Source organism: Prunus avium, chromosome 2, assembly GCF_965620075.1.
Source record: "Prunus avium chromosome 2, drPruAviu1.hap1.1, whole genome shotgun sequence".
Lineage (NCBI taxonomy): Eukaryota > Viridiplantae > Streptophyta > Magnoliopsida > Rosales > Rosaceae > Prunus > Prunus avium.
This window is the reverse complement of record NC_142285.1, coordinates 28217054-28230979: the sequence shown is the minus strand read 5'-3', so window position 1 is coordinate 28230979 and position 13926 is coordinate 28217054. Positions and strand designations below refer to the sequence as shown.

The 13926-nt window shown below is 37.2% G+C and overlaps 2 protein-coding genes across 2 annotated transcripts; one reads left to right on the top strand and one right to left on the bottom strand.

The window, feature by feature from the left end:
* The first annotated feature begins 3003 nt into the window (after positions 1-3003).
* LOC110756057 (protein TRI1) lies at positions 3004-5414 on the top strand. Its single transcript, XM_021957438.2, has 2 exons — positions 3004-3497; positions 5030-5414. Exons 1-2 carry the CDS (start codon positions 3174-3176, stop codon positions 5153-5155), a joined length of 450 nt encoding a protein of 149 aa, XP_021813130.1. The 5' UTR covers positions 3004-3173; the 3' UTR covers positions 5156-5414.
* Positions 5094-9593, bottom strand: LOC110756056 (alpha/beta-Hydrolases superfamily protein). The gene is made up of 7 exons (XM_021957435.2): positions 9366-9593; positions 9043-9215; positions 8879-8931; positions 7710-7824; positions 7382-7504; positions 6828-6999; positions 5094-6627 (listed from the first exon to the last, which is right to left on the bottom strand). The coding sequence occupies exons 1-7, from the start codon at positions 9507-9509 to the stop codon at positions 6442-6444; spliced, it is 966 nt and encodes a 321-aa protein (XP_021813127.2). The 5' UTR covers positions 9510-9593; the 3' UTR covers positions 5094-6441.
* Positions 9594-13926: the final 4333 nt, after the last annotated feature.

Below are 13926 nucleotides of genomic sequence, written 5' to 3'. Positions count from 1 at the left end.
AAATAGAATTATGGGTCTCGAACATTAATTCAATTGATGATAAAGAAAAAGAATTCTTGGTTCAGTTATCCACCTTAACGAGAATTGATTAAATTCTATTAAGTTTGACTCATAGTGAACAATTTGTCTAATCCATCCCCTACTCCCTTTTCTTTTATTATATATATCAAAACATTATTGATTTAATAAAATTACTCAAGTTTTTTTTTTTTTTTTCAACTTGACATAAATGGAAAGAGTAAGGATTTGGAACTCAAGTGATTAAGAGCATGCATTCCTACATCCGAATGGGTTGGCTCGTGGTGGTTGGGTAACGGTGTGGATCCAAGTAGTTTGGATGGGGTTTCTGGTGAAGGGTAGGGTGCACGTTGGATATAAAATTTAGATTTCAGCCTATTTTAATGTAAAAAAATTCAATTTTGACACGCACAAATCATATCTGACATCCGAAATTTTAAAATCTAAAAATTCCAAAAAAGAAAACAATTTAAATAAATATGATATGGTGATAAAAAAGATATATATACGAATTGTTCCAAAAAAAATGACAACATTTAAGTATAAGTATATAATAGTTTTTTGAGCTTTTCCATATGAATTTTCATTTTGAGCTAATTGTATGTTGGGCATATTCGAAAATTTCCAAAATTGTTGGGAATACATAAATTTCTCAATTTTCAAAAAATTTTGGTTTTCTGAATCAAGCACTCTCAAAGATTATGTGGACAACTTTCAAGCACTCTTAAACCACTTATTTTTAAAGATTCTTTGGGACTAAAAAGTCTTGTTGGTGCTAGGATCGAGAACAATGCTGAAGTTCATAGCATTATAAATAGATGCTAATGGATCTGGGCTCGTGATACTTCTTAGGCCCCGTTTGGGATTTACTTTTGTATACCAAAAATCCGCTTCACTTTAAAGTTAAATAGTTTAAGGTGTTTGGTAAAAATAAAATATCCTGATTATTTTAAAAGCCATGGCCTTTTGACAACATTTTTTAAAAGCAGGATTTGAGTTGCTTTTCAAAGCTGATTTCAAAAGAAGCATAGATGAGCACTTAATGAATTTTTTAATTCCCAAAACCATCATTAATTTTTTTAAATGACATCAACTCCACGTCCTCATCCACCTCCACCAACCATCTTCACCACCTCCACCGCCACTGCCGCCACCACCACAACCACCACTACGTCGCCTCCGCCGCCACCACCTCCTCCTCCTCAACCTCCACTACCACTCCCTCCACCTCCACCTCCACCTCCACCTCCACCTCCACAACCGCCATCCCCCCAACCACCATCTCTTTTACCATCACCACCGCTACCACCACATGATTAGCTCATAACACTTACATCATGTCTATTTTAGTCATTATTCACATTTACAACGTGGTTTTATATTAAAATTTACCAAACGGTTTTGACACTGCTTTTTGTATTAACAACACTTTAAAAATATTATTTACCAAACATGGAATTGCTTTATTTTACAGCTAATTATTTTCAAAGCACAGCAGAATCAACTTTTTAAAAAAAAGTAATAGCAATCCCAAGCTGGCCCTTAGGCTAGCCTTGGGAGTAATGGGTTCTATTCGACTTGGTCATCGTTCGATAAAGAAAAAAAAAATGGTCATCTTGTAAGTATTTTCTTGCCACTAAGCATGTAGTTCCATGGGATAATCTAAGTTTGGTTAAATCAAAATATCCCCAAAGTAGCTTTTATCTTTGATTGTTCCTATTGTGATGGTATTTGGGCTACCCTAATGTAAGGGTGGGCATAATTTTAGGTCAACCTGATCATTAGAGGGTCCAGTTGGCCAAATAATGAGCAATATGGGTGGGTATTTGAACAAGTGAATCAAGCCGAACCAAGTTGAGAAAAACCCAAAAAAATTGAGTTGACTAAAATAGTCAAACTAGGCTAAAAAACCAAACCAGATCGCTTTGGATCAGTTTCCCTCTTGGTTATTGTCTTGGAAAAACCTATGTAAACCGAGTCGGACCAGTCATGTTAAGTTTACTTATTCTTTTATATCCAAAATTATTAGTAAGCCTAATTAATATTCAAATAGCATTAGTAACCCCAAGTAATAACTAGATATTTTAGCCCAATTAATACCAAAAAGTCTTAATTCCAATTATTACTCATCTAAATAACTACTCTAGCCCAATTTCTTTTTCTTTTCGGTGAACCTTTTTGTTCTTGTTGCGCTTCCGTCTTTCTCTCTTTATCCATTGTGTATATTTTTGTCTTCATCCTATTTCTCTATACATCCTATACATATTTATATATTTATATTTCCAATAATAATATAGTTACTAGTTGTACATATTTATCTTTAAATTGTAACCATATTATTATTGAACTTTGAAGTTTTATGTTATGTTGAATATTAGGATGGTTTAATATGCTAGAAAATTAAAAATATGTATCAAGTTATAAATTTTTGTTGTTGTAATTGGGCTAAAAACATTGTAGAAATGCAAAATAAAAAAAATATTGGGCTTAGGCCAAAACTAGCCGAACGCAGTAGTTTGGTTAAGTTTCTAGTGTGGTTTTTGTCAAAATTGAACTGAATCAAACCTCATAAATTTGAGTAAACCAATCCAATTTAGAACGTGCCAACCCTTACTATGGAGAGAATTGAGACTTCCTTAACCACATTTCATATTTGCCTCATTTACCTTTGGTGGCTTTGGTTGGGAGTGCATTCTTTGTAAGAATTTACTTTAATTTTCCTTATATTAAATTTGATTTTAAATAATAAAAAAATTGCAACTCTTTAAAATTTGGATAGTAAAGTGAAATCCGCCCTAATATTCTAGGTGAGTGTTTTGTATAGGACCCAAATTTTATATTTTTTCCATTTCTCTTGTATATTCTGAGTTGGATCCTGCAAGCCTGCATGGCTAGGCCCAAGCCCAACAAGTACAATCAACAAGCATCAAAATAAAATAAAAATCCAAGGGTTTATTGGATATTTAATTTTCAACAAAAAAAAAGGAAAAAAAAGGAAAGAAAAAAAAGCTAATAGGAGGAAAGGGGGAGAGGAAGCGTTTGAAAATAGTCAGAAGTGGGTCTTCCAAATATTAGGGCACAGAGATCAAAGAGAGAGTAGAGAGTAGAAAATTGTGTTGCTGTGACCTGTGAGAGAGAGAGAGAGGCTGAGAACAATGTCGTCTTCCAATGTGTTTAGGGTTTTCAGAGGATGCAGGGCTCTCATGGCACCGGCCAGATCCTCCAGCTCCACTGCTGGAGCTGCTGTTTCTGCCTCAAAGGCCGCCACTGCTGCCGTACCAAAGGCAAAGGCCAAGGCCAAGGCCAAGCCCAAGGCAGCAGCTGACTCGACCAAACCCAAAACTCCTAACAGGAACCTCGGGATTATGAAGCCAACGCCGATCTCACCAGCTCTTGGTAGCTTCCTTGGCGCCTCTGAGTCCTCTCGCGCCGAGGCCGTCAGGCAGATCTGGGCCCACATCAAGCTTCACAACCTGCAGGTCCTCATCACTCCTTTCCTTTTTGTGGTTTTTGCTAGTGGGTTCTAATAAAATGGTTTGTTTTTCGTTATTTATGGGTTTTGCTTCAAATTTCTTTATAAACTACAAGAATATATTTGGGAAATGAAAGGGAATAAAAAGGTAACCAAGCCCTAAACCCTAAACCCTAAGCCCTAAATTGCAAAAAAAAAAAAAAAAAAAAAACTGTTGTCTGTTGCAAACAAAGGGACATCTGGACACCTCAGTCTGACTTAGCTGATGGGGAGCTTGGCTCGATGCAGATTTGTTTATGATAAAGTTATTTATCTATTTTCTTATCATTTTATTATTTTCGAAGTTGATTAAAGCCTAACAGGTTGTTTCTGCTTTGGATGAAGCTTTCCATGTTTAAACAAGCTGCGTTTTCTTATGTTAACTGAGTTACTGCTCTGTATTTCTATAGCTACTGGTTGCCTTTAAACTAGTTTAGTGTGGCTGGGTTATAGACTGTTCCAAGTACTCATCCCAATATATGCATTGCCCTCCACTTCACGTAGACTCATATTATGTTGGCTCATGTCTGTTCGCATCTGATATATATCTACGTATAACCATTAAGATCACCTTTTCAAATTTTCATGGTTTTATGTATATGTTGACGGAATATGGGTTCTTGATCTTTAACTTTGATGTACAGTTTGGATAATTCATGGTTCTCAGTAGTCACTTGGGTTCCATTTGATTTTTTAATGTATGTTTCTTTTTCGTCAGCCTGTTATCACATCCTTTTTGAGAATGCCTTTTGTTTGCAATTAGGTAGTTGTCCATTAAGTTAGAGGGGGTGCTATGGTATAACTTTCTATTTTGATCATGGATCATATTTGTAGTTTTAACAAGCTTGACGGATAGTGAGGTAGCTATTACAGCCAAGAAATGTTAGGTCTTTTTTTATTGACATAAGCATTTCTGCTGGGGGATGAAGTAAATTTTGCTATACAAAATCCTGATCTCCAAAGGAATGAGCATAGACGATATGAAGAAGCAAGTAACAGTGTAAACACTGGCAATTAGCAAAAAGGTTGGAAGACTTTTAAATGTTTGAGTTGCATGGAACAGCACATGATTTTTCTTTTGACCTGACAAACTAGATGCAGATGGCAAGGTGCGGGCCAGTGGCCTTAGTACTTGGAACAAGGTCTCATCAAAGGGATAGAAATGTTTAGGTTCGAAGCTGTCCATGAAATTCAAATCAGTCTCGCCCCTGCATATCTGTGGGCTGAGTTTGCCTGTAAAGCCAGTTGGTCTAGGACTTTGTAATCGTAAGGGTTTTGTTTTGTCTACTCCAAAGGTGTGATTGCTACTTATTCTGTTGTTTAGGAAAGTACGGCAGGGATGTGGATCCTGATGTCTTTATCTAGTGGTTGTTTCTAATATGAATCTTGCACAAGCTGTGTGAGTGTTATTCACCACAAAATAGTTAAATACTTGTAATTGACATATGAAGTCGAGTTGAGTGGTATTAATCAAATATGTATGCTTTTCTCTGCCTGCAGAATCCTGCTAATAAGAGGGAGATCCACTGTGATGACAAGCTCAAGGCAATTTTTGAAGGGAAGGAAAAAGTCGGCTTTTTGGAAATTGGGAAGCTGCTTTCGCGCCACTTTGTGAAGGCTGAATGAATGCTCATTCAGTCTCTAATTGATGCCTTTTGCTTTGAATCGATGTCCCTAACCCCTGTTTAAAAAAGAAAAAGCAAATCCATTTGGAGATAGTGTAAGTTTCACACTTATGTTTGAGACCATATTATGCAGGCTGGGTTTGGTGATTGAATTTTAGCTGGAATGCCTTTTGGTTTTGGATGTGTAAAAAGTACGTAGGATCATGAAATGACTTTAATGTAGATCATTTTCTCTTATTTCAGTTTCACTGTTGCTTTTAGCTGTGGTGAATATCATGTCATTGATCTTAATTTCTCCCTCTTAAAATTTTATCAAAAGAGGTTGGCAGATCGTAGTGTAAAGGATGGGAGGACAGCTCCTAGGTGTGTGAGTTTTCCTCTTTCCTAACTTTTGGAAAAGAAAAAGGGCAATATATATCATCACTATCCCAGTAGAATAATTGGTAATATCTCATTGTTAATTATGGCGTCGTGGGTTCAATTTAGTGGCCGTGTTACTGTAGGTGATTATTGCATTGACTTAATAACACATGGTGCATCTTATTGCCGTGGATTGCATTGACTTCACTATGCAGTCAACGTGATTATTGGCTTGTGCTCAGTCTGATCGTTTTGATTTGCTCTACACCTAATAGGGACACATCTTAATCCATCTAAAACCTAAGGATTGGTTAACAACATTTAGATTCCATTCTAATCTCCGGCAATATCGCTTGTATAAAAATTAAAAATTAAAACCTAATGAGGTTGCTCTACACAAAAATCCACACCGAAATCCCCCAAAACTCTCTGCCACTCTTTGCCGGTATCGACTTTGCTGTTACATGAGTAGTCGTGGCAGATTAGGGCAAAAGGACTAAGCTGACTATCCTCCACCATTAGCAAGAAGAATACCATTACTTGCATGCACAAATGTACACAGACAGTACTGGGACTGGGGATGATAGAAAGATATTTTGCCTTTCAGAGGCAGAACAAGACTTGTGCAATTGGATTACAATGCAGATGATTAAAATTCCTAAAGATGAGAAAGAACAGGTTTCAAGTCAAATTGCATGATCAATACATCTTCCAACAGTATTATGAGTTCTTCTGCTTGTCCAAGTCAAATAAAATTATAATTAATTACAAACAAATAACTAGAAGAATGCAAAATATTCGAAAAAGATTACAGTTTATAACTTGGCAATACATAAAAAAAATTCTTATGAATGGGCAGTTGACAAATTACCATGGCATCAAATAAATTAATTCTTTTCTCTACAGTACCTTAGAAGTTGGAAGCCATTAGGTAAGGAGGTGATGTATCCATTGCTCTACAATGGCAGGAGACCCATACCATGGTCTCAAGATATCATCTGAACCAACTGGTGAGTGGTAAACACCATCTAAGCTAATATTGAGTGCACCCTCTAGATGGGCTGATACTTCTGGTACAACCCCATCTCCCCAAACATCTGCCTGCCCACAAACCTGAAATACATGCTAGTCTCATTGTCAGAATTCGGTCTGCAACCATGGCGTCCGGCTTAAAAGATATGACAACAAATAACACCAGGAAACATAACTATAATAAAATCTCATAGAAATTGAATTGAACTCTCAAATGACAATGATAAGTTTATTTTGACTGGGAGTAACTGTTTATACTGCTGAGACAGTTGGGGTTTTACCTGCTTGTACCCTTGCCCAACAAAGCGTGCACGCAAGGTGGTTGTGGTTGATGTTGAAGTGCTCATATCATTTATGACAGCAACCTCTGATGAAGGTTCTACACTCGCTATTGGAAGTGCAGAATCAATACTTTCATTTGAGTTCCCAAACAAACGAGCACCTTGGAGATACCTGCAGTTTCCGTATACATAACTCACTTAGATTATAGGATTTTACACTTATATTTGTTAGAGTATGGTGTTATATAATATCTGTGGGGTCTATTAATGTCAAGCTCTTCTGATGCTTCTTTGTTAATTTCATATATGGATGTGGTGTGGTGTCCTGTTCAACATATCTATTGTTTACTACATCCATTTTATAGTGTTGCAAGTAACCTTCGTGATGCACCTTAGCAATATAACTGAACTCAGAATTGAAAATACTACAAGAATTTCACACCTATTAATTTATTCAAATAAATAAAAATGTCTGCATAAAGTGAATACATTCAAATAATAACAGAAGCAATATAGAGTAAGAACAAAAAACAGAATCAAATTATGAGTTTTACCTCCCTGCTATGCATACATATTTCACTTCAGGAGTGTAAACAGCTTTTGAGCAATTCTTATCAACATAATCCAGGAGACCTCTCGTTTGATCAATAACCCCCGACACACCTTTTGGTGGTGGCCTGAACAAAAAATAGGTGTCAGTTATTCTCCTGATCAAGTTTGAAGAAGTAAGCTTTTCAAATGGAATATGGAATAACAGAAGTTACTAGACATGTCATGTCATCACCAAACAGCCCTCAGATATGATAAACGTTGATTCACATTTGTAAATGAGATCCAATAGTCATCAGCAAGAAATTAACATGAAAAAGTTTGATGACCTACAGGTGGGGGGTTCCAAGAGTCAACAACAAGGATATATCGGACAGCCCAAATTCTTCAATGTAGAGACGTGCAAGCCATCCTCCTGCTGAGTGTCCAATCAGGGATAATTTCCCACCTAAAAACCATAAGAAATGAAGCAAATAAGTCAATTGCTGTGTTTGATAGAGAACTCACATGTTCAATGAGTCAATGACAGAGGATGGCAAGGAAGGAGAGACCCTATAAACAAAAGGGAACAAATATAGTGTTGAATTTTGACATGGCCACAAGGAAGATTCACAAGTGAAGGAAGGACGGACATTTCTTATGGCTTTTTTGGGCACATTATCTAACCCGTATTATACTTTAACTCAACCTCCTCAACCCCACCTCTCACACTGAGAGGTCTATGGGAGGGGAGATCATCATTAAGATGCATAGCAATTACAAATTGTACAATAACCAATTACCGGGCTTCCAAAAATTTAACAATAAGGTTATATTGGATCAAACCACTCAAGCTAAAGTATTTTCATTAAATCGGTAGGTTAATTTCCCTTTCAAGCATAGCTGAAACTGCTAAAGTGATATCATTGCACTAGAAAAGCTGCTAAAGCATTTAGAATTTTAAAATCAAGCAATGCCATTTTCAAAGATGTAATAACACACTAAGAAGTTAACAGATAGGGATAGGCCCTGGGTATCAACCACCATCACCATTACTACCAAATCCACCAGCACTATCACCACCACCTCAAGGGTAACACATTGCCTATCCTTATTAACAGAAATTAAACTAATTATCTTTTAGCATCATCTAAGTTGGCTAAAGAGAATTGACTTACACATGTTTGACTCTCTAATACTAACTCTAGTATTAGATTTCACCTATCTTTCTCAACTTTTAAAGACTACTAATGTCCAGAAGTTAGAGAGCAAAGGGGTCTCCATGTTTTTGGCTCAATCCGTCTGCAACAGATAGGTTGGCCAACTCGTAACAACTCATTCTCTCACTGTTTCTCAACTTCATCCTAACCATACAACACTCGAGATAGATTTTGTTTCAACTTAGCCCAATTCACAATATCTAAAGTGCTCCGAATTACAGAAAGAAAACAAAAAATACATAGATATTGAATTCAAGCAATTGATGTACATTTCAAATTTCTAAACAGATGGAATTGATCAACCTTGTGCCAGCTCCTTCGCCTCTTGTACGGCCTCATCCACCCTCTTCAAATACCTGCCAAAGCATGGTCATTCATTGTTAGATAAATTTAAACCAACCTATTATAATGCCATTAAAACCCCAAAGGGTACTAAAAAGGAAACAAACTTGAATTACTGGGCACACCAATCAAGTACAGGGCGAGGACTGAGAGTTCCCCGCCAGTAATTTGGGTCAACCAAACCGGCGGCATTCCTCAGCCAATCAAGTCTTGACACCTTAGCAACTACTGTGGCCACTCCATACTCACTCAAAGTAAGCTCCAACTTCTGGTAGTCGGCTGAATTGTTCCCCAAACCCTGAAATAATATATGAAAAAAACCCACGAAACAGAAACTGAGATATGTGCAAAATGCCAAAGTCCCAAAAGTTATGCACGCATATTGCAGTTTGACAGAACAAGTGAAACCCAGATGAGGAAAACTTAAGAGAGAAATTATAAGCTTAACTGGAAGAACAACAGCAGGTCGATATGATGATGATGATGATGATGTTGATGGGTCCTGAGAGAATGCAGAGGAGGAGAAGGCCAGTGGTTTCAAAGGCGATAAAAGCATAGCCATTCCCATACCCACACCATGGGAAAGGGGCATGTTGGGCTTGGCATTTTGTAGTCTGTACCAAAAGCCACCAAAATGGAGGGTCACACCGGTTGGTTTTGGTACGTTTGAGAGTTGAGGCTAAGGTGAAGGACACGTTTTGACCCAAAAAACCCGAAAAAAAAAAAGGTGAAGGGCACGTTGCCTTTTGCATTTAAAAATGATGCATTTATCCGTATTTCATAAAATCTGAAATATTTAATTAATTCAATTCTTGTGACTATGCCACGTCAGCTATAATAATTTGTTCCTTTTTTTTCTAAAACTGACGGTGTTACTTTTACCGTCCTCTCCTTTTTCTTTTCTTTTTGGAGCATATGTCGTCCTCTCCTTGAATTGTTCTCTCTCTCCTTTATCAACTCTCTCATTTATCTTCCTTCATTCTCTCATGTCTTCTGCAACCATTTCTTTGTGTTACCATAATTTTCCAATCAGTTTAATATGAACGGTTGTTGGCTAGTAATCCTTTTCATAGTGATTTGTGAAAGTCACTAACGTATAGAATATACTACATCAATTTCTGAAAAGTTTAATATGAGAAAGTTGGCTTTAAACTATGAGATATTTAGTTATATACCCATTCTTAGCACTAATAATATAGATAAACTCTACACCATTTAACATCTATAAACAAACCCAAAAAAAACACAAAAAATGACAGCTGGCCCTATTGAAATTAATTTTGATTATTAAATTACTTTGATACCATATTGAGTATTTTGGGTTTTTTTATGAGGTTTTGGGGTTGTGCTTGTTTTAAGAAATTGATGGCAGTTTTGTAATTTATAAGAAGTTAAAAGCCTCTTTATTATGTTGTAAATGGGCTTTGAGTGTGTTTATAAAGTCCATTTCATATAGGGTATTTTTATAATTTGAGTCCCTATATTGGGTATAAAAGTGAATCTCCCTTAAACTATTACAAGTTGCGAATCTATTTTAAATTCCAATAGACTACTGTAATGCATTGCTATTGCAAGCTGTAGTCATTAAACGAAATTGATCAGGGTCAAGAAAGTTACCCAATTGATTGTTGCACTGCCCATCGGCAAACCACAAAATTAAAGACATATATGAGAAAGAGGAAGAAAGTATAATTTGGAAAATTAACAATCCATTGCATCGATGGTACGACACTTGAACTTGGGAGGCAGGGATGGACTAGGAGAGCCTACTTGCTGTTCTATATTGCCTCCTCTTACGGGAAATTCCTCCTCGTCATAGTTTTCTGAAAATCTAGTTATGACTACGTCTTTTTTTTTTTTTTGGTCAGAATCAATCATGTTCATTCAAAACCCATAAATGGGGAGGAAACAAACAGAGAATACAAAGGCCAAAAAGGCCAGCTAAAGGAACAAAATGCCACAAACACAGAGAAGATTAAACTAAAACCAGTACAGTCTAGTATAATAGTCTTCCCCATCACAAAATCAAACCAAAATACAATACAAAGCCACCGTCTTCCGCAAAGGGGACAGAGATCGTACCATAATGGCCACAAAGGAGGGGATACACCACCACCACACAGGTCAGCATTGTTGCACATAGAGACCCACCGATCTTCCACCAAAAATAGATATTCCCCAAAAATCGAAAACACATCAGCCCTCGAACGTTCCTCCAAAAGTCACCTTCTCCATCACACCTAAATCTGTCAATGCACCTAAGAGAAAACAACCAATCACAACACCAAGGTATATACCAAAAGACCAACACCAAGAGAGTGGAGAGTATTGCGTCTTGGTTGGCTTATCTTGTAAGTCGAATTTCCAACTAAAGTAAGAAGCTAAAAGAAAAAAAAAAGAAAAAAAAAATCGGATTACAAAGACTCAGAGGAAGAACCAAGAGAGTGGTAGGCTAAACTGGAGATGGAGATGGAGGGGATTGTTGTCTTTCTTTCCCTTTGTCAAAGGAAATAAACCTATTGTAGCTTATGTGGCATAGTCATAAGCATTGGATTTGTTGAATGGTCCAGATTTTCTGAAATGCGGGTAAATGCACAATCTCTAAATGCCGAGGTTTGGGATCCGGGAATCGGTTTGGAGAATTTTTCAGGTATGGTATTTGGGGAGGGACGAGGATGGTTTTCTAATCCCGACCCGAACCCTCATGTCTTGAACATATAGTTATGACATATATTAATTTATTTAACTAGTCTAGATTTTTAGTTAATAAAAATGGAATTGACATAAAGCTTTTTTCTTCTCAATTAACAAAGTAGTTTTTTTGTTTTTTTGTTTTTTTGGTAATGGGGCAGGATGGGGAACTCGTTCCCCAATGAAGGCGGGGATGGAGAATCCCTGATTTGAAGATTGCGGGATGAGAATGGTGATGGGAATGACATACCTATCCCCGATTCGACCTATTGCCATCCCTAAACTTCACCCACTCATAATCCTCCCGACTTTTATTTACAAAAACCAAGTTCTCAATAACCTTTGAATCATCTCCTACTAAAACCCGAATTAAAATCCTAAACCATAATGAATTTGAAAACGCAGACAACTTGACCAAATAAATAATAAATAAAATGCAGACAACTGGCATTGGGTGTAATACACCCCAAACGACGAGCAACACGTCAACTACTGCGCGACTCCTAAGAATTGCATTTGATTCGTTGATCTCTCAGATCAGTCAACCAAAATCGTTTTCCCTCTTTTTTTAAGAACTAGGGGCACACTCTTAGGAATTGCATTTGGTCCGTTGATCTCTCAAATCAATTAACCAAAAAATTTCCCCTCTTTTTTAAGAACCATGGGCATAATGGTAAGTAAAAATAAGTTTCCAAAAATGCAAAAATTCATGTACGGTACTACCATTACTTACTCCCTCCTGCTCTCCCTCTGCTCTCAGCACCTCACCCACCCAACCTCTCCATAGGACTTTTCATCTGAGTGTTTGTTGCGGCTGGTGAGGTGTTGAAGATCACCATCCCGCGATTCAAGAAAACCTACATTCTAAATCCCTCTCAGCCTATGGGAGTGCTCGCTATCCACATTAATCCTGAGAACTACGAGAAGATGAAACACATAGACTATTTTGAAAAGGCGATTCATGCTATGGGAGTTTTCGACATTGTCGTCGGAACTGTAGATTATACACTCAATTCGAGCAGTTTCTTGTACGCTATGTACAGAAAAGGACTGCAACAGACCCTCGACTACTTCAAGAAGAAGATGGTGTGAGAGTCTAGCGTAGAGGACTCAGACATGCTCAGAGAAATGCACGAAAACTAGTTGAAGGCTAACTCGGATGGAGCAAAAATAGAGGAACCGCGTCAGGTGATGGCAACGGCCAATGGCGACGAAGGACCCTCGTCCGGCGAAGGAGACGGTCACGACGACGAGTGGCCGACGCTGCTGAGAAGCCCTGGCATCTGAGTGCTACAGTCTCTCGTAATCCTTTTTTTTTTCTTTTATATATAAATAGCTTTGAATTTAATAATAAAGTCTTCTGAGGTCATTCAGATTATGCTCAAATCTAGCGATTTCTTTTCCAAAAAAAAAAACAATCAAATATGGTAATTTCTTTTTAAAAAAATCAAATCAAGAGCTTTTGAAGGAGATATGAAAGTTTTGGGATCTATATTTATTACTTAAAAATGAAAATAAAATAATTGATATGGATGTCATTATTCTGATTTAAATGTGAGAAGATGAACCTTATTGCCACTTGGTAATTGTGCACCTATTTGTAGAATTTATTTCCTTAGTGAGTCATAACTGGTTTAGCATTGTTCAATTTCCCTACCTGCACAAACAACATATGAAAGCTTCAGGAACAACACACTTGAAAATAAAACGCCATAGATAGTGATGTGGATCATGACACTCAATTTAGATTATCATAAAATTAGGTTTTTCTAGAAGTGGCTTTGAAATTTCGTTGAGGAATTGTTTACTTTTATGGCTATAGTGTTAAAGTGTTTAGTGTACAAGGTTGGGATGCAGTCATGTTAAGGGGGTTATGGGGTTTGTCTTTGTATGGTGAGGTGTACTATTTTATTTTATTTTATTTTAATACAAAGTGATATTGGGAGAGGGGAGGAAATCGAACCTAGGAACTTGAATGCAAGGGTAAATGCTACCACTTTGAGTTTGAGCTACAAATCTAGGGATGGCAACGGGCCGGGTATGGTCCGGGTTTGCCAATACCATCCCCGACCCCGATTCCCAAACCCTCCCCCGTCCCCGCCCCCATCCCCGTTTAATAGGGTTCGGGGATTCCCCGCCCCGTACCCGTCGGGGGACCATTCCCCATACCCGCCCCGAATCCCCGAATTTGCTTCTAAAAAATATTTATTTTCACATTAATTTATCATTAAAAACATTTAATATAAATATAAAATTAAACTCAAATACTCAAAATTGCCTCCATTCATTTTTAAAAACCCAATAAACAACAAATAATA